This window comes from Rhinatrema bivittatum, chromosome 14 (genome assembly GCF_901001135.1).
Source record: "Rhinatrema bivittatum chromosome 14, aRhiBiv1.1, whole genome shotgun sequence".
NCBI lineage: Eukaryota > Metazoa > Chordata > Amphibia > Gymnophiona > Rhinatrematidae > Rhinatrema > Rhinatrema bivittatum.
In genome coordinates this window covers 57,968,008-57,994,486 of record NC_042628.1, presented here as the reverse complement: position 1 = coordinate 57,994,486, position 26,479 = coordinate 57,968,008, and the positions used below count along the sequence as shown (strand labels likewise).

At 46.7% G+C, this 26,479-nt stretch overlaps 1 protein-coding gene across 1 annotated transcript in view; it reads right to left on the bottom strand.

Moving 5' to 3' along the window:
- ETHE1 (ETHE1 persulfide dioxygenase) overlaps positions 1-21,170 on the bottom strand; it is a 36,392-nt gene extending 15,222 nt beyond the window's left edge. Inside the window, 4 exon segments of the mRNA XM_029576451.1 lie at positions 11,839-11,968; positions 12,733-12,881; positions 13,115-13,259; positions 21,038-21,170. Of these exon segments, the coding sequence (XP_029432311.1) occupies positions 11,839-11,968; positions 12,733-12,881; positions 13,115-13,259; positions 21,038-21,151 (538 nt within the window). The 5' untranslated portion in view covers positions 21,152-21,170.
- Positions 21,171-26,479: the final 5,309 nt, after the last annotated feature.

Below are 26,479 nucleotides of genomic sequence, written 5' to 3'. Positions count from 1 at the left end.
CACTGTCTAAAATCCTATCTTGGTGACGAGTGAGGTCCGCCACCTTCGCACCAGGTAGGCATGTTACCAGGCGATCCTCACGCCCACCAGCCACCCAGCTTTCTACATTCCTAATAATCGAATCACCAACTATGACGTCCCACCTAACCCTTCCCTCCTGGGCAGTAGGCCTTGGGGAGATATCCTTGGTGCGAAAGGACAATGCATCACCTGGAGAGCAGGTCCTTACTACAGGATCCTTTCCTGCTGCACCATGTTGATGCTCTCCAATCATGAGACCTTCTTCCTCCAAGGCAGCACCAGGGCTGCCAGTCTGAAGTTGGGACTTGGCTACTATGTCCCTGAAGGTCTCATCTATATACCTCTCTGTCTGCCTCAGCTCCTCCAGGCCTGCCACTCTAGCCTCCAGAGATCGGACTCGTTCTCTGAGAGCCAGGAACTCTTTGCATCGCATGCACAACTTCTCACCGGTGGGTAAAAAATCATACATGTGACACTCGATGCAAAAGACTGGGAAGCTCCCCTCATGCTGCTGCCTTCATCTCAGTTTTGTTCAGTTCCTAATTAAGTTTTAGGTTGCTATGGGAGTAGGAATGTGTTTAATTAATGTCCTTTAAATGTATTAGTGAATTCACTATGTCTGGTAGTGGCCTACAAAGGACTGATCAAACTCTCAATAAATATTTGTTGTTTTGTTTTGGGTTTTTTTGTGAAAGTGGCACCTGCCTATAAATTAAAGGATGAGCTGGGGGGGGGGGGGGGAATCCAGTCTAACTTCAGTTAGTCAGCCAGAGTGACTCACTGCTCTCTTGATTATCAAATGTTGGTACCTAATCAAACCAAATCACACTACCTCAATATCTTTCCAAGTTGAGTAACAGAACTTTTCAACCTTTTTACTTAGGTATACACTGCTCCTAGCTTATTTCTAGCTTCTGGCTAATTTTTTTTAATTTTTTTAAATACAAACACTCAGTTCTGCTTACTAGTTGCCTTACAGACTGACCATTTAAAAATACAAACAAACAGTCTAACTTGTTTATTCGCTGCCTTACTATTAACAGCACAAACACACTAAATAATATTCCCAAATAGTTAACTTTGCCCCAATACATTTGAAAAAGACAATGTCCCAAGCAAAAAAACTTACTGATTCCTCTCAGCCACCAGCAAGGTGATCCTCTCCTCTCAGTGCTCCCACTGGAATGTGGGTTACTGAGCTCTTCCCTCGAAATATATAATGTGCTTCTAAGGTAAATTAATGCAAAACAATCCCCTTTGGAGATTTACACTACAGTTAGTTTTCCTGAGTGACTCACTGCTGTTCTGATTAACAAACAATGGTACCTATTCAAATCAAACACACAACCTTAACACGTCATTTAGTCAGCCAGCCATAGGACTTGCCATACTGTCAGGCCGATACAGTAAAGTGGGGCCGCGGTTACCCCGCTCCTAACCCGCTTTCTACTCACTTTCCGGCCGCGTTAGCCCTTCCTGCGATACACTATCCCCTTTAACCCATCCTTACCGCCTCTTTAAATCCCCGGGTAACCCCTTCCGCACACGGCATGTATATTAAATGTAAACGATCGAATTAGCTATTCCCTCCCATACAGTAACGCGTGCCCCGACTATCGCTATTTTACCCTGCCGTTTTGCCGCGCGTTTAACCTGCTAACTTACCGCCTACCCTTACCCCTGCGTTAGAGGCAGGGGTAAGGGTAGGCGGCAAACTTTTCCCCAAAAGGAAACCTCTAAAAACCTAAAATCCCCTCCTCCCGAAGCGACTTTTTGTTGTTTTCTTACTTGTTGCTTTCAGCTCCTTCCCTTCTCTGCTGTCCTCCGGAGGGGCAGCCGGCGGTGAAAGCGGCTTGCAGCGTTCCCTCGTGACCATGTGCAGCGTCTTTTGGGAGGAACCAGAGTCCTAGCGCTTCCAGTGCCCTGGAGGAAAAATCCTCCCCCCCCCGGAGAACCCAGCTGGGGTTGAGAGGCGCGAGTACTGAGTGAATCCCCTTCCCCAGGGCAATGCCCCTGACAGAGGCTGCAAGGTAGCGAAGCGCACTTTCATTGGCCTGAGCGCCCGTCAATTTGGGCGCTCCAGCCAATGAAAGCACATAGACGGGCACGCGTGACGCACACCGTGACGTTACGTGCGCCTGTCTATGTGCTTTCATTGGCTGGAGCGCCCAAATTGACGGGCGCTCAGGCCAATGAGAGTACGCTTCGCTTCCCTCACAACCTTGCAGCCCCTGTCTGGGGCACTGCCCTGGGGAAGGGGATTTACTCAGTACTCGCACCTCTCAACCCCAGCTGGGTTCTCCAAGGGGGGGGGGGAGGATTTTTCCTCCAGGAGAACCGGGACCTGCACGGGGGGGGACTGCTGCGAGCCGTTTTCGCCACCGGCTGCCCCCTCCGGAGGGCGGCAGAAGGGGCTGAAAAGCAACAAAAGGTAAGTTGGCACATGTCGAGCCGCTTCAGGAGGAGGGGATTTTCGGTTTTTAGGTTTTCATGGGTTAAAGTTGGGATCCACTTCCTGGTGCCTGTCATTTCAAATGTCATTTGAAATGACAGGTACCAGCGCACCCAGGATACTGTTTAGGCGCTGTATTAAGCGCCTATACAGTAAAATGGGTTGCGCAGGCCTAATGCTTCGCCTAACGCTTTGCAGACGCGGCTTGCATTTGCAAGCAATTTAAATAGAGTATCGAGCGGTATGTGATCAGAACAGTGCGTGGGGCAAACGAGGGTGTGCCCGGCACTGCCGCACTCTAACACGGCCTTACTGTATCGACCCGTGTGTCAGACCAAAGGTCCATCAAGTTCAGTATCCTGTTTTCAATCCAGGTCACAAGTATCTGGTAGGATCCCAAGGGGTAGATAGATTCCATGCTGCTTATCCCAAGAATAATAAGTGCATTTCTGCAACTCCACCTTAATGATGGTTTATGGATTTTTCCTACAGGAACTTGTCCAAGCCCTTTTTAAACACCAAATCAGTCACCTTTCAAGGCCGGTTGATAAGGAAGTTATCAAAAAAAAGGTGTTCAGCTTAGAGAAAGATGGCTGAAGGGGGATATGATAGAGGTCTAGCACGGGTAAATGTGAATCTGTTATTTATTCTCTCAGATAATAGAAGGACTAGAGGGCACTTCATGAAGTTGGCAAGTAGCTCATTTAAAACTAATCATAGAAAATTATTTTTCTCTCAATGCACAATTAAGTTCTGGAATTAATTGCCAGAGGATGTGCTTAGGGCAGTTAGTGTACCCAGGATAAAAAAAGGTTTGGATAAGTTCTTGAAAGAGAAGTCCATTAACTGCTATTAAACAAGCTGATTTAGGGAATAGCCACTGCTATTACTGGCATTAGTAGCATGGGCTCTACTTAATAATTTGGGTACTTGCCAGGTACTTGTAGCCTGGACTGGCCACTGTTGGAAACAGGATACTGTATCTGAGGGCCCTTTGGTCTGACCCAGTATGGCAACTTATGTTATTATGGTTTCCGAGCCTCTCTGGTCACACTGTAATGCAGGCACTAATCCCAGGATTTACTGCAGACTGAGCAAAACACAGGAAACATTCTGCCAAAGTAAAAAAATGCATTAGATACAGAAACTTACATCTGGGGAGTGGGCGAGGGACTTTTCCATAAAGTTATGTCACTGGGGTTCGCTTCAGCTTTTCTTGAAAGTTGAGGGATCTGCCCTTCTGCCAACCACTCTCTCTGATACACAAGTTTGCTCTTTGCTATTTTTAAAGTTCTATATTTTGGGTCCTAGCCCCTTGGCCAGTGGAGATAGAAAACTGGCCATTCCACAGATTATCTTGGGGTTTCTGTGAATTAAAGGTTAACTTCCAGGACACAGTTGCAAGCTGTCCTGGAGAAAAGTGTTAAATCCAAAAAATTCCCAAAATACAGAAAGGAGAATCCGATTTCTCTTGTTGACACCCTCAATTACTTTACTATGTTCCTTGAGCCTGTGTCTGCAGTGTCAAGAGAAAGATCATGAGCAAAGACTATCCATTATCAGAATCTGTCTTTTAAGAGGTAACTTTTTTTTGTCTAATAAATGTAGCTTGGATGTATTTGGCATTTTGTGGTATTCTTTTTTTTAACCTGACTGAAATTCACACACCATTAGCAGTAAAGGAAAATTGGTTTTTTAACTTGCTAATTTTTGTTGCTGAAGTACCCCAGATCAGTCCAGCGAGTGGGTTTATGCATCCCTACCAGCAGATGGAGGCAGAGTACAAAACTGAGGCACTGCTACATATCCGAGAGTGTCACCTGCAGTCCCTCAGTATCAACCTGTGCCCAAGCCAAGATGTTTACCTGAACAAACCCCAATAAACCTTGGGCAAACAGAGACTTTAAGTTGGAGCCCCCTGCAAACTAGGCCCCCTTGATTTAACACAAACCATATACCAAACTACTTACACTTCTTATTAGTCTGAGCATATCCTATACCCAGCTCAGCCATATCCAGAAGCGAGGAAGTCTTTTGACAGATGGGGACACGTCTCTGGACTGATCAGTGATACTTCAGGAATGAAAATTAGCAGGTAAGAACCAAAATTTTCCTTTTCTGTTCATACCCCGGATCAGTCCAGACAAGTGGGATGTACCCAAGCCCCTCTATTCTGGGCGGGAACTCAAAAAACCCACACGTAATACACTCTCCCCAAAAGTCGCCTCTTCTGGAGCCCTCACATGTAGGAGGGGAGACCACGTCACCAAACGACAAATCTCCCTCGGAGAAAGCAGTTGACACTCCACCCACGAGGTCACGTGCGCCCCAGTGGAATGTGCTCTCAACCCCTCTGGCACCGACCAGCCCTTACAGATGTAAGCCGAAGCTATCGTCTTTTAACCATCATGCAATAGCACCCTTGGAAGCCTTATTTCCCTTCTTTGCTCCACTTAACAGGGCAAACAGATGGTCAGACTTCCAAAAGACATTAGTCAATGCACATCCAATAAGTGAAACTCCCTCATCATAGAAGCATCCGATGAAAAATTTGAAAAAGCCAGTAGCTTGACAACCTAATTAAGGTGAAAAGAGGACACCACCTTAGGCAAAAAAGAAGGAACCATACTTAAAGAAACCCCATCCTCCAAAAAACACAGGAAAGGATCCCTACACGACAACACTTGCAGCTTAGATATTCACTTAGCCGAACAGATGGCCACCAGGAAAAAACAGTCTTCAGGGTTAAATCCTTCAATGATGCCCTCCGCATTGGCCTGAAGGGAGGGCCACAGAGTACCCAAAGAACCAAATTCAGATTCCATGCTGGACAGATGCTCCAGACCGGAGGGCACAGATGTTTTGCCCCTTTGAGAAAATGAGCCACATCCGAATGAGAGGCCAGCAGTCTACCTTGATTCCCACCACGAAGGGAACCCAAGGCCGATACCTGGACCCGAAGGGAATTATAGGCCAAGCCTCTGCAAAAAGGCCAGGATCTGCAGTATGTCTACCTTTAAAGGCTGCACTGTGTTCTGCAAACACCACGATTCAAAAAAAACTCTTCACACCCAGACATAAGCCATTGAAGTGGAAGGTCTCCTCGCTTGAAGCAAAAGTTGCAATCACAGTCTCCGAATAGCCTTTCAAATGGAGTCACCGCCTCTCAAAAGCCTAGCCGCTAGATAGAAGTGATCCTCCTGGTCTGAAAATATGGGGCCCTGCTGTAGTAACCCTAAGAGATGAGCCAAGCGAACGGGACTGTCCACCGCCAGACGCAGAAGGTCCGCAAACCACAGGCACTGCGGCCACTCGGGAGCCACCAGAATCACACTGCCCGGATGAAGCTCAATGCACCATAGCACTCAATCCATGAGAGGCCATGGAGGAAACACATAGCAACAGATGTGTCGGCCATGATTGAACGACAGCTTTGATGCCCTCTGAACCTACCTCCTGTCTGCGACTGAAAAACCGATCTGTATTTGCATTTGAGGGAGTCGCCATGAGGTCTACCATTTATCTGTCCCACCGGGCCTGCAGCTTCCATCGACAACTCCTACTCCCCTGGGTCCAGACGCTGTCTGCTGAGAAAGTCTGCCTGCACACTGTTCACTCTGGCTACATGAGAAACAGCTATTCTCACCAGATGTTTCTCCACCCACACAAACAGTTCTTGCGCCTCCAGACAACTCTTTCTACCACCCTGATGACTGATGTACACCCATGTCATCGCTTTGTCCGAGAATACCCGCACAGATTTGTCCTGGACGAGTGGAAGAAATACCAACAAGGCCTTGCGCGCTGCCCTGGTCTCCAGATAGTTGATAGACCAAGACGTCTCCTCCGGCAACCACTGAACTTAGGCTGATTTTCCCTGACAAATCGCCCACCCAGCCTGAGAAACTGGCACCTAGTCGGGCATTTCCAGATCCATTCCCTCTCCAGATTTGCACAGAGACAGCCACCACAAAGTCTAGACCTGGTATTCTCTGGTGACGGTAAAGGAACATGAAATTCTTCAGAAAGCAGATTTCAACGAGATAACAGAGGCCCCTGCAGAGGGCACATGTGAGCAAAGGGCCTATGGCACTAATTCCAGTGTTGACACCATAGAACCCAGGACCTGCAGGTAATCCCAGACTCTGGGCACCGCCAGGTGCAGTAGCCAAAGAACCTTACCCTGTAAACTTGAAGACTCTCCATAATCCGAAACACCTTCCGCAACCGGGTTATCGAAGCTCACTCCCACATACTCCAATGACTGGATGGTCCTCAGATAGGACTTTGCGAGGTTCGTCACCCAGCCCAATGACTCCAGAAGCTGCAGTACCCACTAGACCCAGCAACCACACTCCACCTCAGACTTTGCCCGTATCAGCCAATCGTCCAGGTTTGGGTGCCCCAAGAAACCTTATTTCCTGAGTGCCACCACCACTACCACCATCACCTTTGTGAATGTGGGCAATGCCGTCGCCAACCCATGAACCTCAAACTTCTGGTGTTCGGCCCGACTGGGTTATGAAGATAAGCCTCTGACAAGTCCAATGATGCCAGAAACTCCCCTTTACACACTGCCGATATCACTGTATGCACTGTCTCCATCTGAAAGCACAACCCCCAGAGGGCAACACTGACCTTCTGCAAATCAAGAATGGGCCTAAAGATCCCCTCTTTCCTTGGCACCATGAAGTATACGGAATACTTGCCCTGCCCTGTCTCCTGAGGAGGCACGGAACAATGGTGTGCAGAAGTTGCAACCAATGTAGTGTATCCCGCACCACCTCTCACTTGCACTGCGGGAGACTACAAAGGCATCCTTGAGTGACCAAGAAAATTCTAAGGCGTATCCATCTTTTACTACCTCCAGGACACACTGGTCAGACATGATTCTGGTCCACTCCTCGTAAGAGAGACAGCCACCCTCCAATAGCATCTAGGGAAGAGTAGACCAACACACCTTCATTGTCCAATTTTGCTGTCACCACCCACCCCCACCCCCTGGGAGCCACTGTTCCTCGGGGTTCTGCGCTGACTCTGAAAGGGCTGCCATTTGCCAGAACTCTGCTTCTATGATGCCAGAGCAGGTATCCTGCCCACATGAAATCTCCTCACCTCTCGAAAAGAGGTTTGTGGCGGAAAGGACTTCTTAGGGCCCTTCCTGTCCTCAGCAATTTATCACCCTTAGACTCTCCCAACTGCTTTATGAGATATTCCAATTCCTCCCCAAGAGAAGCTTCCCCCTAACAGCTGGGCTTTAGATCACACGTCCGCTGACCAATTTCGCAGCCACAGGAGCCTTTGCACTGCCACCGCAGAGACCATACTCCTAGCAGCAGTTTGGACCATGTCATACAGAGCATCAGCCACATAGCCCACCCCCACCTCTAAGCGGGCCACCTGCGTAGCATCAGCCATCGCTCCTGACCATTTGTCATGTGCCTTCTGCACACAGGACAAACAAGCTCTCTGCATCAGACTACCACACACCGCTGCACGAAGAGTCAAAGCTGAAACATCAAACAGCCACTTGAGTAGAATTTCCAGCTTCCTATCCTGGACATCCTTTAGGGCTGCCACTCCTGCTACCGGGATGGTCATCTTTTTGGTAACTGCAGACATGGCTCCATCCACCTTGGGAATCCTCCACGACTCCAAGCAAAGGATATAACTTCCTTATAGCCCTCGCTACCTTCAGGTCCGCTTTGGGAGATTCCCACTCCTGATCCACCAACTTCTTCACCTGCTTTGGCTACGGGAATGCTGTAGGGGTCCTCGTAATCCCTCCAGGAGCAGGTTCACCCGCATCCTCCTGGGCGGCTTTAATCCCAAGTTCCTCCAACACCTGGGGAATCAATGGCCCAGGTCCTCCCTGTGCAACAGATGGATCACTCTCGGGCCATCACCTTCCGCGACTGGAACCACATCCGGATCTTGCGCATCAGATAGAAAGATATAGTATTCTTGGATTTTCAGAAGGCGTTTGACAAAGTTCCTCATGAGAGGCTTCTAGGAAAAGTAAAAAGTCATGGGATAGGTGGCGATGTCCTTTCGTGGATTGCAAACTGGCTAAAAGACAGAAAACAGAGAGTAGGATTGAATGGGCAATTTTCTCAGTGGAAGGGAGTGGACAGTGGAGTGCCTCAGGGATCTGTATTGGGACCCTTACTGTTCAATATATTTATAAATGATCTGGAAAGAAATACGACGAGTGAGATAATCAAATTTGCAGATGACACAAAATTGTTCAGAGTAGTTAAATCACAAGCAGATTGTGATAAATTGCAGGAAGACCTTGTGAGACTGGAAAATTGGGCATCCAAATGGCAGATGAAATTTAATGTGGATAAGTGCAAGGTGATGCATATAGGGAAAACTAACCCATGCTATAATTACACAATGTTGGGTTCCATTATTAGGTGCTACAACCCAAGAAAGAGATCTAGGTGTCATAGTGGATAACACATTGAAATCGTCGGTGCAGTGTGCTGCGGCAGTCAAAAAAGCAAACAGAATGTTGGGAATTATTAGAAAAGGAATGATGAATAAAACGGAAAATGTCATAATGCCTCTGTATCACTCCATGGTGAGACCGCACCTTGAATACTCAATACAATTCTGGTCGCCGCATCTCAAAAAAGATATAATTGCGATGGAGAAGGTACAGAGAAGGGCGACCAAAATAATAAGGGGAATGGAACAGCTCCCCTATGAGGAAAGACTAAAGAGGTTAGGACTTTTCAGTTTGGAGAAGAGACGACTGAGGGGGGATATGATAGAGGTGTTTAAAATCATGAGAGGTCTAGAACGGGTAGATGTGAATCGGTTATTTACTCTTTCGGATAGTAGAAAGACTAGGGGGCACTCCATGAAGTTAGCATGGGGCACGTTTAAAACTAATCGGAGAAAGTTCTTTTTTACTCAACGCACAATTAAACTCTGGAATTTGTTGCCAGAGAATGTGGTTCGTGCAGTTAGTATAGCTGTGTTTAAAAAAGGATTGGATAAGTTCTTGGAGGAGAAGTCCATTACCTGCTATTAAGTTCACTTAGAGAATAGCCACTGCCATTAGCAATGGTTACATGGAATAGACTTAGTTTTTGGGTACTTGCAGGTTCTTATGGCCTGGATTGGCCACTGTTGGAAACAGGATGCTGGGCTTGATGGACCCTTGGTCTGACCCAGTATGGCATTTTCTTATGTTCTTATCAGGATCCTTCATTGGATTCCCCAATGCATCCACTGGGTCCTGGTCTGGATCCTGCATCGGAGCCCCCAGAGCACCAACTGGGTCCTTGTCCAGCCCCACCGGACCCCCTTGTCACTGATCCGGATCATCTGTACCTTCCGACAAATCTTCCCCCTCTGGGGCCCTTCCGAGGCCCAACATGCGGAGGAGTCCTCCCGACTCCACCAGCCCTCTACCTTTCTTGGCCGTCTGGGACTTTTTAGGCAAGGGTCTCTTTGCCCTTAACTCCTTTCTGGCTGAATAAGCCTTATGGAGGAGAAGGACAAACTCCGTGGAAAACTCCTCCGGGTCTGAGGAGGCAGAGTCTGGGTCCGCTGCCTCTCGAGCCTCTCCCTGTCCCCTGCCCCCAGCAGGGTCCTTTCCCACAGGAAATAGCATGGGAGGGGAGTCACGGAGCTCAGAAATGGCAGTCTGCACTTCAGCATGTGCTGCTAAAATGGCCATCGGCTCCTCTGACCCCCCCGCCTTCACATTTTTGCCACCGCCAGGGGTCCCGCCAAGGTCCCAGCCCCACCCGAGGCACAACTGCGGCAAAACGAGGCTGCGAGGTGACTTCGCCTCAAACCGGAGTTGTGACAAAGTTTTCCACACTGCGCGGGAATCGGTCTGCCACCTCAGTCGGGCCTGCACACGTGATCAGGCCTAAAAATAGCCGCTGCTGACACGAGTGCTCCCTGACGCTGTCAGATGCTGAAATACTCAGCACCCGGCCCTGACAGACTAAGCACTTTGGCCTGCTCCCTGCAACCTGTCTCCCAGCAGAAAAAACAGCACTTACCTGCTGTGTCAGCCCTGTCTCTCTTCTTCCCTTGCTCCTAACTCCTTTTTTTTTTTAAAACACCTGCCTTCTCTGGCAAGGAGAGTAAAGTGAAGGAACAAAAGAATTTCCCTGCTTCTGGAGGCCACAAGCTGAGGAGACCGAGGGAGTGAAGGGCCTAGAGGAGGTGAGGGAACCAGGACACCTGGCTATCAACCCCACCCCCTGCCAAGAAGAGCCGAGTCAAGCCAAGGGTTACCAACCCCCCGCTTGCCCTGCTCCACTCGAGGGATGGCCCACGAAGGAACCTAATACCTTGGGGAGACGAGTTGTTTTTTGTTTTTTTTTTTGCTAACTCCAGACTGCAGGTTTGCACCTCTGCTGTCTGCTGGAAACAGAAATAGTGAGGGACTGCAGGTGGCACTCTGTTATGTAGCAGTGCCTTAAAGTTTTGTTCTCTGCCTCCATCTGCTGGTAGGGAGGCATAAACCCCACTTGTCTGAACTAATGCAGGGTACAAACAGGAAAACACCATTACCCTTTTAAATATAAAAGATTTCCAGAATTACTACTTTTTTCAGTATTGTGTATGTAACATGCTTTATGCACACACACTGACATATCTCCTACCTACACATACAGACAGGGGGTGTGAAGGGGTATATAGGAGAAAACCCCAGACCACCTTAAAGAACCAGCTCCAGAGATCTGGCCCAGTCCACCTTAAGCCCTTTAGCAGCAGGGAATCCTGGTGCAGGGGCAATTCTCTAGAGAGAAGGAATAACTAGCCAGGCCCCAGAGAGGAAAAGCGAGCCTCTGGAAGGCTAGCGATGCTCAGTTTTGAAGTACATTGTGAACTTTGCTTTGAAACTGCTAAGGTAAGCAGGACAGTTTCCATTTTGATTTGTTTGTCTGTAATAATACACGTTTATGAGAAAAATCACCAGAATCCAGCCTGGTTCTATCCCCTGGCCACCAAAACCTCCTCTGGCTTACGGAGCCACAGGGGGTTTATCATCTATTGGGGGCTGGGAGCAAGCTGCTCTCTATGAGTGAAACTCTGTAAACCCTGTACTTCAAAGTTAAGTGATGAACCTCATTGCATTCTGCGACTGGTGAGCCAAGATGCTTCGGGCTAAAGTTAACATAGCCTGGCTTGGCCCTTGCTGTTCCTGCTGCCATCTGGCTTTGTGGAGGTTAACAAGGTGGCCAGACAGCTGCATGTCAGCAGGGATAGGCCGATCAAGTCTGGCTTTTAGGCCCACTGGGCTTATGAAAAGGAATGAGGTGGAGACATTGGGGACCAGGTGACATGACTGAACTCCCCTCCTGGCCCCTCACTGTACACGGGATACAGACCCTGTTGAAAGTCCGTCCGCCCGCAGCCACGGATCAGGAGTGCATCTCCCGTAAACGCCATGCTCTGATCGTTGAGGACATAGGTCAAGCAGCCGTCCGTGTGCCCCGGGGTGGCACGGACTTCCAGAGACTGTAGAGGGAGGGAAGGGAAACAGGTAATGCTTTAACCACCATACATACCGCAGCTAGTTAACTAAACATAACCAATTTACTTAACGAAGTAACCAAAGGAGACTTATCAGAGCCGCCATATGATTACAGAGCCACACCAAGCAGGCAGTTGTCTCATTCTATCCCAGAAGAGGCTGTACTTCCATTCTTAGGTTTCAAATCTCATGCAAACAGACTGAGCATAACATTCTCACAATTAACACCTCTACTACCTTCCATTCCAGCTTCTACCATAGAGTTTTGAAAGACTCTTAAATATTACTTGCTGCTCTGTTTTTCTCTTGTGCATATTATCTTTTCACCTTAGTGAAAATTAGTAGAAAAAGATATTAGGCAGATAAATTAAAACAAAATATATATATAGTCTGGTGATCTCCGTGCCAAAGCAAAAAACAAACAAAAAAAAACGACAGAGGACCACACACACACGCACACACCACATTTAAGAGAGAAACACCCAAAGTAAATGGATGTATGCAGTCAGAATGCAAAGGCTCTGCCCAGTTTTATTTTGTCAGAAGACAGAAGGTTCTGCACAATTCTCCAAATCCTGTCTCTGACGTTGCCCTGGAAACTCACAGAGGGGAGCCTGAGGAACAGAAGAAAGAAAAAGAGCAAGACACACACATGGATGGTGTGATTGGGACAGATGCCGAGTCAATAACAGTGATGGGGGGTGAATAATTTCTTGAGGTTTCTACCCTTCCAACCTCAAACACTCACAAACTTTCCAAAGATGATGCGATCCCCCTCCTGGATGAGGATGTCCGCCTGGGCTCCACTGTGCCGGGAGATGACGCTCCTGCAGCCAGGAAGCAGCTTCTTCAGGATGCCTGTGCCCGTGATGTGATCGGCGTGGCAGTGCGTGTTTGCTGCATCGTGGGAAGAGAAAACAGTGTTAGAAGAACTGGGCAGAACAGACTGGACTAGATGGGAAGAGAGGAAAGCAAAATTGTATTGAGATCTGTCACCATGGTGGGCTTGGGCACTGTAACTAACAGGGAAACCCAGATGATGTATGCCATGGATGTCTGGGAACTGCAAGACTCATCTATCAAAGCATTGCTCTCTGGCGAGCAGTGCATGGTGAAGAAAAGCACAATACCTGCATACAGGACATTCAGCCCGAGGTCTCTTACGAGCTTGGCATCTCGTGGGGCCGTCTCTAGAACCGGATCTATCAGGACAGCTTCCCTGCTTTCCGAGTCCGCCAGCAGATAGGTGTAGGTGGCGCTCACTGGCTCAAAGAGCTGAAGAGAACAAGATGAATGAGCTGGAAGTCCAGGGGTATATCATCCCTGTACTGGTGTCTGATATTGTTGGATTTATGCTATTTTTACATGTTTGGAAGTTTTATATTGGTAGTTATGTGTGTAACAAATATAATAAATAAAAATCATTCTATTTTAGTGAGTATATTATACAATAACCTCAATGGTAAGTCTCCTTTGAAGACACTAGATCCCTCTCCCCTGCAGCCATTCAGGAAAGCTTCCATACTTTCAAAAATAAAATGTATTTTAATTTGGGAGAAAATAGCTTGCATTGCAAGTGGGACCACAGTCTAGCGATCAGCTCCTGAGAAATACACGCAAGGCGTTCCATTGGTGGTATGCGGAGGAACTGCTGCTATTGCAGATCTCTTTTTTTCCTGTCTGGGTGTGTCTTGGTCTTTGTTCATCTCTCTATTTTAGGTTCAGACTCTGGAAACTCTAAGGTCATCTCACCCATTCTCCAGATAAATGGGCCCAACTGAAAAGCACTCTCCTCCGCCACAGTTTAAAATAAAGGCAACAATCAGAGCGCTTGTAGTCAGGGGAAAAAACAGAAATATCATAGCAGATATAGACCAATCTAGTCTAGCCATCCATCCAATTCATTTAAAATCACTTCCTTAGAGATCCCCGTATTTATTCTATGCTTTCTCGAAATTAAATACTGTTTTTGTCTCCACCACTTCTACTGGGAGGCTGTTCCATGCATCCACCACCCTGTCTGTAAAGACATTTTTCTTAATATTATTCCTGAGTCTACCCCCTTTCACCCTCATCTCATGACCCCTCGTTCTAGAGCCTCCTTTACACTGAAAGAGGCTCGCCTCCTGTGCATGGAAACCTTTGAAATATTGGAATGTCTCTATCATATCTCCCCTATCTTCTAGGATATATATATTTTATTTATTTATTTCGAGGCTTTTATATACCGAGGTACAGCAGATTGCCTTCACTCCGGTTTACCTGGTAACAACATAGTACAATATAATAACATTGGAACAACTTATTATACTAGGAACGGTGTTCGGGTCATAGGTTTAAAGAGAGCAACGATTACAAACTGGAAATGAACATTTTTACAACAGACGAAAACATAATTTAAAAAGGGGGAGAACTTAAGCAGAGTTCATTGTTAGGTGAGGGGTACAAGAGGACTTGTTGTATCGGAGAGGCTGATCTGAGGGGTGGGACAAGGGGAGATGAGGATCAGAATTGAGAGGGAAGGGATGACGAAGTAGAAGGGGTGGGGGAGGACATTCGAGGAGGTTAGAGCGTGATATGCATAGGAGAGGAATGAAATAGGAAGTTGCGGGCGGCTTAACCGATGCCATCACGGAAAGTTAGGTTGAAATACCAAGTTTTGAGTTCCTTTTTAAATGATTTGATGTCACTAAGTGAACTTAGGTAGTGTGGTAAGGTGTTCCATAATTTGGGTCCTGCGATGGAGAAGGCTCTGTTCCTCGTGTTGGTCAGTTTAGCTGTGCTGAGGGAAGGTATGTCTAGATTCATTTTGCATGCTGTTCTGGTAGTCCGTTGCGCTTTGTGAAGGTGAATCATGTCATTGAGGGCGGAGTTGGCTTCTTTGAATATTGCGTTGTGGACAATTGTCAAAGCTTTGAATTCAATTCTTTGTGCTATTGGTAGCCAGTGGAGACTTTTCAGAATGGGGGTGATGTGATCTGATTTCTTCTTGCCAGTAAGGATTCTGGCAGCGGCGTTTTGTAACATTTGGAGTGGCTTTATGGTGGATTTTGGGAGGCCAATCATAAGAGAGTTGCAGTAGTCGAGGCTGTTGAAGATGAGGGATTGCAGCACAGTTCAGAAATCTTGGTGGTGGAGAAGTGGTTTTAGGTGTTTCAGGATGTGGAGTTTATGAAAGCCTTCTTTTGTTTTAGTTCTTTTTTAAGTTGAGTTCGTTGTCAATCCAGATTCCGAGGTCTTTTGTAGTGTTTTTCAGTTGGATGCAGATGTTGTCGATTTGTAGGAAGTGTGAAGTAGTTGTCAAACCTGAGTTGTGTTTACCTATGAGGATGCATTCGGTTTTGTTCATATTGAGACATAGTTTTAGTTGGTTTAGCTTGTCTCTGATGGCGATTAGGTGGTTGGCTGTGGTGTTCAGTGTCTCTTCGATGGTGTTGGATACAGGGATGAGTAGTTGAATGTCATCTGCATACATATAATATGTTATGCCAAGACTTGAGATGAAGTGACAGAGTGGGAGTAGGTATATATTGAAGAGGGTGGCAGATAGGGCGGAGCCTTGTGGTATCCCGGTATCAAGTGGGAGGGGATTAGATGAGTTGTTGTTAACGATGACCTTGAAATATCTTTCTTTTAGGAAGGAGGTGAACCAGCTTAGTGTTTTGCCAGCAAGACCGATGTGCGCAAGTCTTGATATCAGGCTTTCGTGGATGACCGTATCGAACGCCGCGGAGAGATCAAGTAGAATTAGTAGGTGATTTAGTTTGTCGTCGAGGCCCCTGATTAATTTGATAGATTGATTAGCAGAGTTTCTGTACTTCTGTTTTTCCTGAATCCGTGTTGAGAGGTATGTAGGATATTGTTGCCTTCTAGATGTTCATTAAGCTGAATCATTGCTGCTTTCTCAGTCATCTTAGCGAGTAGTGGGAGGTTTGAGATGGGGCGGTAGTTATTCAGATCTGCAGGGTCAAGGTTCTTCTTTTTCAGGATTGGAGTGATAGTTGCTGTTTTTAATTGGGTTGGCAATATCCCTTCTTCGAGTGATTTTTTTATGATTGCTGCAATGGTCGGGGCGATGATGTGCGCCATTTCTTTCAGGTTTCGGGTTGGGATTATATCTAGCTCGTGGCACGCTGGGTTGATTTTTTTTAGCATGTTTTCGGCGTCTTTGTTGGATATTGGTATGAAGTTCGACCAGAGTGTTATGGTTGATTTTACGTTTTGGTCCTCCGTGTTTGAGTGGGTGTTGAAGGAGTTGGTAATCTTGCTTATTTTGTTCTTGAAGAACAGGGCTAGGTCTTGGCTTAGGTTATTTGTATTTGTTGTGGCGGTGCTGTAGTTGTTTTCTTCAATTAGGTTTCTTACGATGTTGAACAGAGCGTTAGAACTGTTTGAGGAGTTCTTTATCTTTTGACTGTAGTAGTCTCGTTTGGTGTTCATGATTGTTTTTTTATATGAAGCAAGTAGCGTATGGTATCGTTGAGTGGTTGCTGGGCAATTGGATTTTTTCCATTCCTTTTCTAATTTTCTTAGGTTGTATTTCATTGATCTGAGATGCGAGTTGAACCAAGGGTTGTTTTTATCACTGGTTTTTTTAATCTTTTTTGTTTTTATGGGGTTTATGTTGTTGGCAGTTTGTTCAGTGAGGTGGAGCCAGGATTGTATGGCAATGTTGGTGTTAGAGAGGTCTAAGTTAGCGAGTTGTTTAGTGAGCTCTTGTTGTAGTAGGTTGAGTTGGAAGGGGGGGGGTCGGTATTTGAATGATGGTCGGTCAGATGCATCCTTCAAGTTGTTGTTCTGTATTTGTGTCTTGCATTGTATGATGAAGTGATCCGACCAGGGGACTGGATTGGATGATATTTGCAAATCTGCGAAGTGGTGGTTGGTGAAGACCAGATCTAACATGTGACCTGCTTTATGTGTAGGGAAGTTCACTTGTTGGTGCAGGTTGAAGCTGGAGAGCATGTCAAGTAGTGTTTGGCAGCTTTGAGATCTGGGGATGGAGTCTGTGTGGAGGTTGAAGTCCCCGAGTATGATGGTAGGTTTTTTTGTGCTGATGTTCGAGATTAAGTATTCTAAGAGAGGGGATACTTCGCTATCTAGGAGCTTGGGGGGGGGGCAGTAGACTAGGCATATTTGTAGGGTCTCTGAGTCGAAGAGAGCAACTTCGTACTTCTTCAGTAGGTTGTGCGGTATCAGTTTCATGTTGAATTTCTTTTTTATGATAAGGAGTGGGCCTCCTCCTCTGCGAGACTTGCGAGGGATGGAGAATAAATCATAGTCGGAGTGGGTTATTTGGTTAGTTATTACATGATCTGTATTTTTGAGCCATGTTTCGGTTATGGCGATGAAGTCAGGATTTTTATCTTGGATGAGGTCAGCTAATAGTATGAATTTTTTGGTTAGGGATTGAGCGTTAATAAGGAGAAAGGTGAGGAAGATGAGGTTTTTGACATGTTTCTTGAAGGGGATGTTGATCAGATGCCTGTATCCAGTCTGGCGAGATGCTTTGTGTGGGGAAGTCATGGTTGGGATTAATTGAGTTCGTGAGGTCACTGTGTCTTCTGGTTGGATTGTTGAGGGTTAAGATATGTTGGATTACATTTGAGGTGTCTTGAAGGTTCGTAGATGATCGGGTGTTGGTTGCTTCAAAGTTCAGGTCTTTTGGCGTGCTGTCTCTTGTTGTTTAGTGGAGTCGGATCACAGCTGAGTTATGAGGGTTGGTTTTGGTTGGGGTAGTACAGGATGAGTACCGGCAGAAGTCGGGATGAGTGATGGTGACGTGATATGAGCAAGAGGTCCGCTATGTATTGGGAGTCAGGCTAGGGCAGTTTCTGGATGAGGTCGGGGGTTCGGGGGTAGTTGTGGCGGGGTGCCGGTGGAGGAGATTAAGTAAAGCTCTGGGTGGGGAGGGTTCTCTTGGACAGCGAAGGCGAGGAGAGAGCGAATATATGTGAGATGTGAGGGACGGTCTGGACTAGGCGGTTGATGATGTGTTGATAGAAGGTTGTTGGTGGCTTGGAAGCAGTAGATACTACTGCCAGCGATAGTGGGCCTCTGTGATGGGACTCTAGGGCCAGAGGGAGAGAGGAGTGGGTCTTGTAGTTTCTGTTGGGCAGCACTTTGGGGCTGCACGAAGGGGCGCACAAAGGGGCAGGCTCCTTTGTCGCGCACCATTGGTGCGTGACGCCCGGGTAGCGATCAGGGATTATATGTTTATATCTTTAAGGCTTTAGAACAAAGACCACTTACCATTTTAGTAGCCACCCTTTGGGCCGACTCTCTCCTATTTATATCTTTTTGAAGGTGTGGTCCCCAGAATTAGAATAATTTCACCTCCAATACTGTACAATTCTCTTGGGGTTTTGCATCCTAAATGCATTACTCTGCATTTTTTTTTTTAGCATTGTCTTAGCTGCCAGACCTTAAAACATTCCTTGAGCTTCACTAGATCCCTCACGTTTTCCACTCATACGATATGCCATACTGGGTCAGACCAAGTGTCCATCAAGCCCAGCATCCTGCTTCCAACAGTGGCCAATACAAGTCACATGTATTCGGCAAGTACCCAAACATTTAATAGATCACAAATTACAATTCCTTATTGGTTAATAGCAATTTATGTCCTTCTCTTCTAGGAACTTATCCAAGCCTTTTTTAAACCCAGTTGCATTAACTGTCATAACCACATCCTCTGGCAATGAATTCCAGAGCTTAACCTTGCGCTAGAATTTTCTTTGATTTGTTTTAAATAAGCTGCTTGCTAATTTCTGGAATGCCCTGTAGTCCTATTATCTGAGAGTAAATATTTTAACCAATTTACATTAACCTGTTCAAGTCCTTTTATGATTTTATAGATCTCTATGATATCGCCCCACAGCTGTCTCTTCTCCAAGCTGAACAGATCCACTCAGACTGCACCTACGCTAACTCCCTTTTTGAAATCGAGTGAGCATCTGCGCGACTTTCAAACTTTTTTGGGCGCGTAACATAAGCTATGCCATACTGGGTCAGACCAAGGGTCCATCAAGCCTAGCATCCTGTTTTCAACAGTGGCCAATCCAGGCTACAAGTACCTGGCAAGTACCCAAACACTAAGTATATCCCAGGTTACTGATGCCAGTGATAGCAGTGGCTATTTTCTAAGTCAACTTGATTAATAGCAGGTAATGGATTTCTCCTCCAAGAACTTATACAAACCTTTTTTAAACGCAGCTACACTAACTGCACTAACCACATCCCCTGGCAACAATTCCAGAGCTTAATTGTGTGTTGAATGAAAAATAATTTTCTCTTATTAGTTTTAAATGTGCTACTTGTTAACTTCATGAAGTGCCCCTAGTCCATTATCCGAAAGTGTAAATAAACAATTCACATCTACCCATTGTAGACCTCTCTTGATTTTAAAGACCTCTATCATATCCCCCTTCAGCCGTCTCTTCTCCAAGCTGAACAGCCCTAACCTCTTTAGTCTTTCCTCATAGGGGAGCTGTTCCTTCTTGGCTATCCACCCTGTTAGATTTTGCTATCATCGGCAAAAAGACAAACCTTTCCTGAAAACCCTTCTGTTATGTCATAACATAGAAACATGGCAGAAAATGACCAGATGGTTCATCTAGCCTGTCCAGCAAGCTTCTTATGGTTACTATCTACTGCTCCGTGCAGCATATCCCTGTGTTTCTGTCAAGGGTAGTAACTGCTACTTTGCACAATTACCCTCAACTTAAGCCTTATGATATTTACAATTAAAACCAAGGAACTGTCAAACTGTTTGCAACATTTTTACTGGGTGAGGAGCCTTCTTGATAATTCAGACAATGTTGCTTGACCTTCTTTGCTTTGGGACTTGGCCGTAGAAGCCATTCTATGCTCAAAAAGCTAGAGAAGGAAAAACAGTACACCTGCATCTCTGCTATTTTGCTCAAGGTTCCTCATTTTTACTACCACAAAAACAGCAGGTGTGAAGTCCACCAGTGCTTTTTAATGTGCATACTTTGCAGCTGCTAATTTTTCAAAAAAAACAAAAACAAAAAAAACCAGGGTAGTTCTCTTTTGAAAATGTGCATAAAATCCACACATTAAAAACAGGGCTGGATTCAGGATTTGAGCACATATAATTAGAGGGTAGGGTCTGGGAGACACTGGAGATCAGATAGTGGGTGAAGTCCCCCTACCCCTCTCCCTTCCAAATTTCCAGAGTGGCATATCAGCCCCACTTTGAAGTTGACCACTGCAGCAGGTTCCTCTTTGGCATGGTTGCACTCCTCTTTGCCCTGGTAGTGGGTGCCTTCAGAATCTGGCATCTTAGGCAATTCCTATGTTAAATCCAGGCTTAAGAACATAAGACATTGCCTTACCAGCTCTGACAGAGCTCCATCAAGCAAGGCATCCTGTTTCCAACAGTGGCCAATCCAAGTTGCAAGTACCTAAACATTAACTAGAGCCCATGCTACTGATGCCGGTAAACTGACCGTTGAGAAATGCGTCCATCTGGTTTACAACCAGCGCAATAGCTGGCCTAAACAGCTCCAGGGCAGGGGTTGCTTTCGGCGCTCACAGATTGCCGCAAAGGGGCAGCATGGCGCCCCACCGGTTTGGCATCCAAGCCGCTCGCCCTACTTGCCCACCCTTGGGATAGTCCTGTTTGCAACTACAGCCTGGGTTGAAAATTGCCCTCTTTCTTGGCATGGAGATTTGCACATCTGTTGGTTGCCAAAACGATACAGAAAGTAGCTTAGAAGAAAATAAAAAGCATGTGTGTCTACCCCGCCCATCCTCTGTCTGCGTTACCGAATCGGTAGGTTACCAAACCTATGGCCCAAGCAATAACAGAAGTGCAAAGGATGACAGCTCCCAGGGCAGATCACGTTTCCAGCTCGGTGACTGTCACGTATTCCACTGCCGTTTCTTCTCTTTCCCCCTGGATCAGGCGGATTCTCCTGAAAAGCCTCTACTTTTCCGTCCCCCGCCCTTGCTGCTCTGGTCTCGAGCACGGAACCCCCTTGGTCTGCCCGTGATCCTTCCCTCTCTCCACGACGGCTCCTCTCGCTCACCTGCCGGAACAAGATGCCCTTCAGTTGACCGGCGCGGGCGCAGTAATGCCTGGGACCCGCAGCACCGATTAGGGCTACGGCGCGGGCAGCCACGGTCTTCACACAGCGCCACATCCCCCTCCGGCGGCTTCTCATGTGCCAGCACCTGCGGCGGCGTCTTTAAAAGCAGAAGGAGGGGGGGGGCACTCCTCGAGAGCAGAGCCCCCAGACCTCCACCTATCAGAAAGCAGAGGAGAGTCCGGGGACGGGGCCGGAAAAGGGGCGGAGCTGCCTCTTAAAGCGGCTAGGCAAGCTCCCGAGCCCTCTTGCTCTGCGTCTTACGGTTTCCTTCCGTTAAACGTCTCGTTTCCTCCTGAACCTGATCAACCGATTCCGCTCTGGTTTTGCCCCTTTGAGTGTACCTCATTGGAGTCCTATCAGTGGTCTAAATTCCACTCGAGCATCCCCTGCGATGTAGGGAAGGAAAGTCCACCCCCCCCATACACACACACGCTCTCTCTCACATACTCCGTGGTTCCTTAATTTGAATTTATGTCACGGAGTCCAGAGGCTCAGGACTGCAAGTTTACAGATGCAACGGGCAGAAGCCAGGACTATGCCTGGGGGCGGGGGTAGCTCTACTCCCTGCTACTTCACATACGCAGAGTTGTACTTGCAATGTTATTTTATGTTGAAATATAGGTTCCTGGGATCGTTACTGTTTATCCACCTCCCCAAATTATTTAAATGATCTTTCTATAGAACAACAATGGGCTTTATTCTCATTTATTATAGTGTAGGGAGCTGGCAAGGCTTGCTTTCTGCTATTTCTTTCGATCAGGATGTACAGCGATCGGCAAAATGCAGAGAGGGTTCTGGGACTTCTCCGTGGAGCTGCTGGATGCACACAAGCTACATTGTTCTCATTTTTTTTTTTTTTTTACAGGCTCCTCCTCTCCTGCCTGCCCGCATCTGACTCAGCTTCCTCCCTGCTCTACGTGACTCTGTGCAGGCAGCAGGATTCCCTACCCCTGAGCCGAGCAGAGACGCACGTTCTGGGTCATAGAAAGCCGACGAACTCCGAGGAGTTCACCACTTCTGCTAGGACCTGCGCCTCGCTGACTTTTAACCGCAGGTTTAACCCCCCCCCCCCCTGCGATGGGGTGACGGGGCATTTAACCCCCGCTTCCTCCTCCAGCCCCCAATTGTGCATTGTTTCCGGTCTCAGTCACATTTGATCTTACGCCGAAAAGAAGCCGAGAAATTATTTGGAAGCAACTTTTTTTGGTTCAAAATATACTTTATTTCTTTCAAACAATTAAAAAGAAATAATAGTACAATAGCACTCGGTATCACAGGGCAGCTGGTAACCCGGTTCCTACGCTTGGTTGGATGGTCCATAGCCGAAAGGCCAAGAAGCAATTTCACTTTTATTTCTACACGTCTAAGGAGACTAACCAGGCAACCATACTGCTGTTAGTTCTTTGTAAGCACTCTCCTCTTAATAATAGGACACCAAGATCTAGTCTCCCTCTCCATGGACCTCTTTTCGCTCCAATAGTTTGTAATGTTCTTGTTCCCAGTTATGTTATCCAAGTTGTTCTCTCCCTTGTTCTATGTAAGACACTTGTCATTGTTTAATATCTGTTGCAATGTAAACCGGAGTGATAAGTAACTCTGTTACCTGAACTTCGGTATAGAAAAAGTTATAAATAAATAAATAAATAAAACTAAGTATTTCTGTTAAAGTAAATCATTAGATTTACAGAACTGAAAGTTAAAACTAAGTCATGAAAAGCCTTCATTGTCACATTCTGATTTATTTTTCATTGCGGTGTAGATGTTAGCATTTGTAAAGATTTTGTAGGCTCCTCCTGCATAACCCCTCTCACTACTGTGAATCTTAAGTAAATTGTGTACATATAAATATAAAACTCCTACAAACAGAGTTTGACAGTAAAGACTTCAGGCCCAGCTAGACTGCCTTGCTACTATATTGCTTACCTGATCTCAGGCTTCATCCTCACATCCTTGCAGGCTTTCTATATTTCTGATACTGTTTTTACCTCCAGTGTTTATACTGGGAAGCTGTTCCATGCAACCACCACCATTTCTTTATGTTGGTGTTTCCTAACCTTGAGGCAGGCAAGTCAGACATGGAGAGGGCTCGTATGCTCAAAAGGAGAGGTAGGGGAAGCACTGAAAGCCCCACCAGACTCTCTTTCAAATTTTAAAACAAACAGGCCGATACAGTACAGTCGGAGCGCACTGTTAACCGGCATTTGGACGCGCATTTTCTAATAGCGCGTCAAAAACGCGCGTCCAACACCCCCCCCCCCCCCCCCCCCCCCCGAGACTAATAGTGCCCGCAACATGCAAATGCATGTTAATGGCCCTATTAGTCATTCCCGCGCGATACAGTAAATAAAATGTGCAGCCAAGCCGCACATTTTACTTTAAGAAATTAGCGCCTACCCAAAGGTAGTCGTTAATTTCTGCCGGCGCTGGGGAAGTGCACAGAAAAGCAGTAAAAACTGCTTTTCTGTGCACCCTCCGACTTAATATCATGGAGATATTAAGTTGGAGGCCCCAAAAGTTAAAAAAAAGTAAAAAAAAATAAATTTAAAATGGGCCCGCGGCATTCCAGGCATAGGTAGTAGTAAATGGAGTTTACTCTGAGGAGGGGGTAGGGGGCATTACTAACGGTGTGCTTCAGGGATCGGTTCGTAGACCAGCTCTTATCAATATTTTTGTGAGTGATATAGCAGAAGGATTGTTGGGAAAGGTTTGTATTTTTGCCTATGATACCAAAATCTGCAACAGGGTAGACAGCCATCTGACAGCGTGTCACAAGTAGCGATGAGATTTACTTTTATTCTGCCTTTATGTAAGTGTTTCCAGTTCTGGTTTACAGAATCTGTATTTGTCTATTTTGACAGTATTTTGTATGGTGGTTTTGTTGCGCTTGGAGGTGGACCCTTGTCCTGGAGCAGTGTGGAACGGCTCCCTGGTAGGGACCAGGAAGCACCTGCCCCCAGGGGGTGGAGCACAGGAGGAGACGGAGGCTAGGATGAGCTTCACCACAGAAAGCCCGCGGTCCCCATGGGTGGAGCCCGTAGGGACCCCGGCCGCTTGGACTTAGATGGGCCTAGCAGGATCTCCCAGAGAGGTAGTAGAAAGGCGTGCCCACAAGCAGCAAGGGAGCGAGGTTGGTCACTAGGCTATAGGCCTGGAGGATCAAGGAAGGCCAGTATAGCATAGGCGATGACAAAGCAAGGGACAAGGCCAGAATCAAGAGACGTGGTCAATGGCAGCCGGGGTCAGGTTCCGTGGATCAGTCCGAGGAGTGTCAGCCAAGGCAGAGGTCAGATACCAGGAATCAGTCCGATAGTAGTCAACGAAGCAGGGGTCAGGTTCCAGAGGTCAGACGAGGTCACAAGGCAGGCGGAGGTCAAGATCCAGGCAGCGAGCAGAATGGTCAATGGAGCAGGCAGAGGTCAGTACCAGAGAGACAGTCCGAAGGTACTACCTGGGGAGACAGGACAGACAGAAGCTGGAACCAGATGACGCTGGACAGGCTGGAACAGTAGGACGCTGGAACAAGACTGTGAACGCGGAGGCAAACTAGTACACATACAGTGCTGACCCGATTGCCAAGGCAAGGAAGTGCAGGCAGGAACTTCCTTATGTAGCACGTTCAATCAGGGTGCGCCGCAGACCTAGGACCTGCCCCTGGCCCTACAAGATGCCGGGTGGTCTGCATGCTTGCACGTGTAGGGGCATGGCCAACGCTATTGAGGATGCCGAACTCCGGCGTGAGGCCTGGTGCGCAGTGGAATGCCTGGCGACCGCCACCGCGGGACACTAATGCCTGGAGGAGCTCGTGGCTGCCACTGGGGAGGCCGACCCGTGACCTACAGAGGAGCTAGCGAGGTGAACAGGACCGTGCGCAGGCCAGGTGCGGACGGGGCGCACAACAGTAACACACACACACACCCCTTCTAGGCCTCCCTCTAAGCGGCCGTGGCTTTTCTGGATGGGTCCTGTGGAATGTCCTGAGAGTTCTTTATCAAGAATGTTATGGAACGGTTCCCTTGAGTTCTCCTCGACCCGATAACCCTCCCAGGATAAGAGGTAAGAACATAAGAACATGCCATACCGGGTCAGACCAAGGGTCCATCAAGCCCAGCATCCTGTTTCCAACTGTGGCCAATCCAGGCCATAAGAACCTGGCAAGTACCCAAAAACTAAGTCTATTCCATGTTACCATTGCTACTAATAGCGGTGGTTATTATCTAAGTCAACTTAATTAATAGCAGGTAATGGACTTCTCCTCCAAGAACTTATCCAATCCTTTTTTTAAACACAGCTATACTAACTGCACTAACCACATCTTCTGGCAACAAATTCCAGAGTTTAATTGTGCGTTGAGTGAAAAAGAACTTTCTCCATTAGTTTTAAATGTGCCATATGCTAACTTCATGGAGTGCCCCCTAGTCTTTCTATTATCCGAAACAGTAAAAAACCAATTCACATTACCCATTCTAGACCTCTCATGATTTTAAACATCTCTATCATATCCCCTCTCAGCCGTCTCTTCTCCAAGCTGAAAAGTCCCAACCTCTTCAGTCTTTCCTCATAGGGGAGCTGTTCCATTCTCCTTATCATTTTGGTAGCCCTTTTCTGTACCTTCTCCATTGCAATTATATCTTTTTTGAGATGCGGCGACCAGAATTGTACACAGTATTCAAGGTGCGGTCTCACCATGGAGCGATAAAGAGGCATTATGACATTTTCCGTTTTATTCACCATGCCCTTTCTAATAATTCCCAACATTCTGTTTGCTTTTTTGACTGCCGAAGCATACTGAACCAACCATTTCAATGTGTTATCCACTATGACGCCTAGATCTCTTTCTTGGGTAGTAGCACCTAATGTGGAACCTAACATTGTGTAATTATAGCATGGGTTATTTTTCCCTATATGCATCACCTTGCACTTACGCACATTAAATTTAATCTGCCATTTTGATGTCCAATTTTCCAGTCTCACAAGTTCTTCCTGCAATTTATCACAATCTGCTTGTGATTTAACTACTTTGAACAGTTTTGTATCATCCGCAAATTTGATTACCTCACTTGTCGTATTTCTTTCCAGATCATTTATAAATATATTGAAAAGTAAGGGTCCCAATACAGATCCCTGACGCACTCCACTGCGAAAATTGTCCATTTAATCCTACTCTCTGTTTCCTATCTTTTAACCAGTTTGTAATCCACGAAAGGACATCGCCACCTATCCCATGACTTTTTATTTTTCCTAGAAGCCTCTCATGAGGAACTTTGTCAAATGCCTTCTGAAAATCCAAGTACACTACATCTACCAGTTCACCTTTATCCACATGTTTATTTCCATCTGTCTTGATGCCGACGGATGTCGAGGACCTCTCTTACCTGGAGTGAC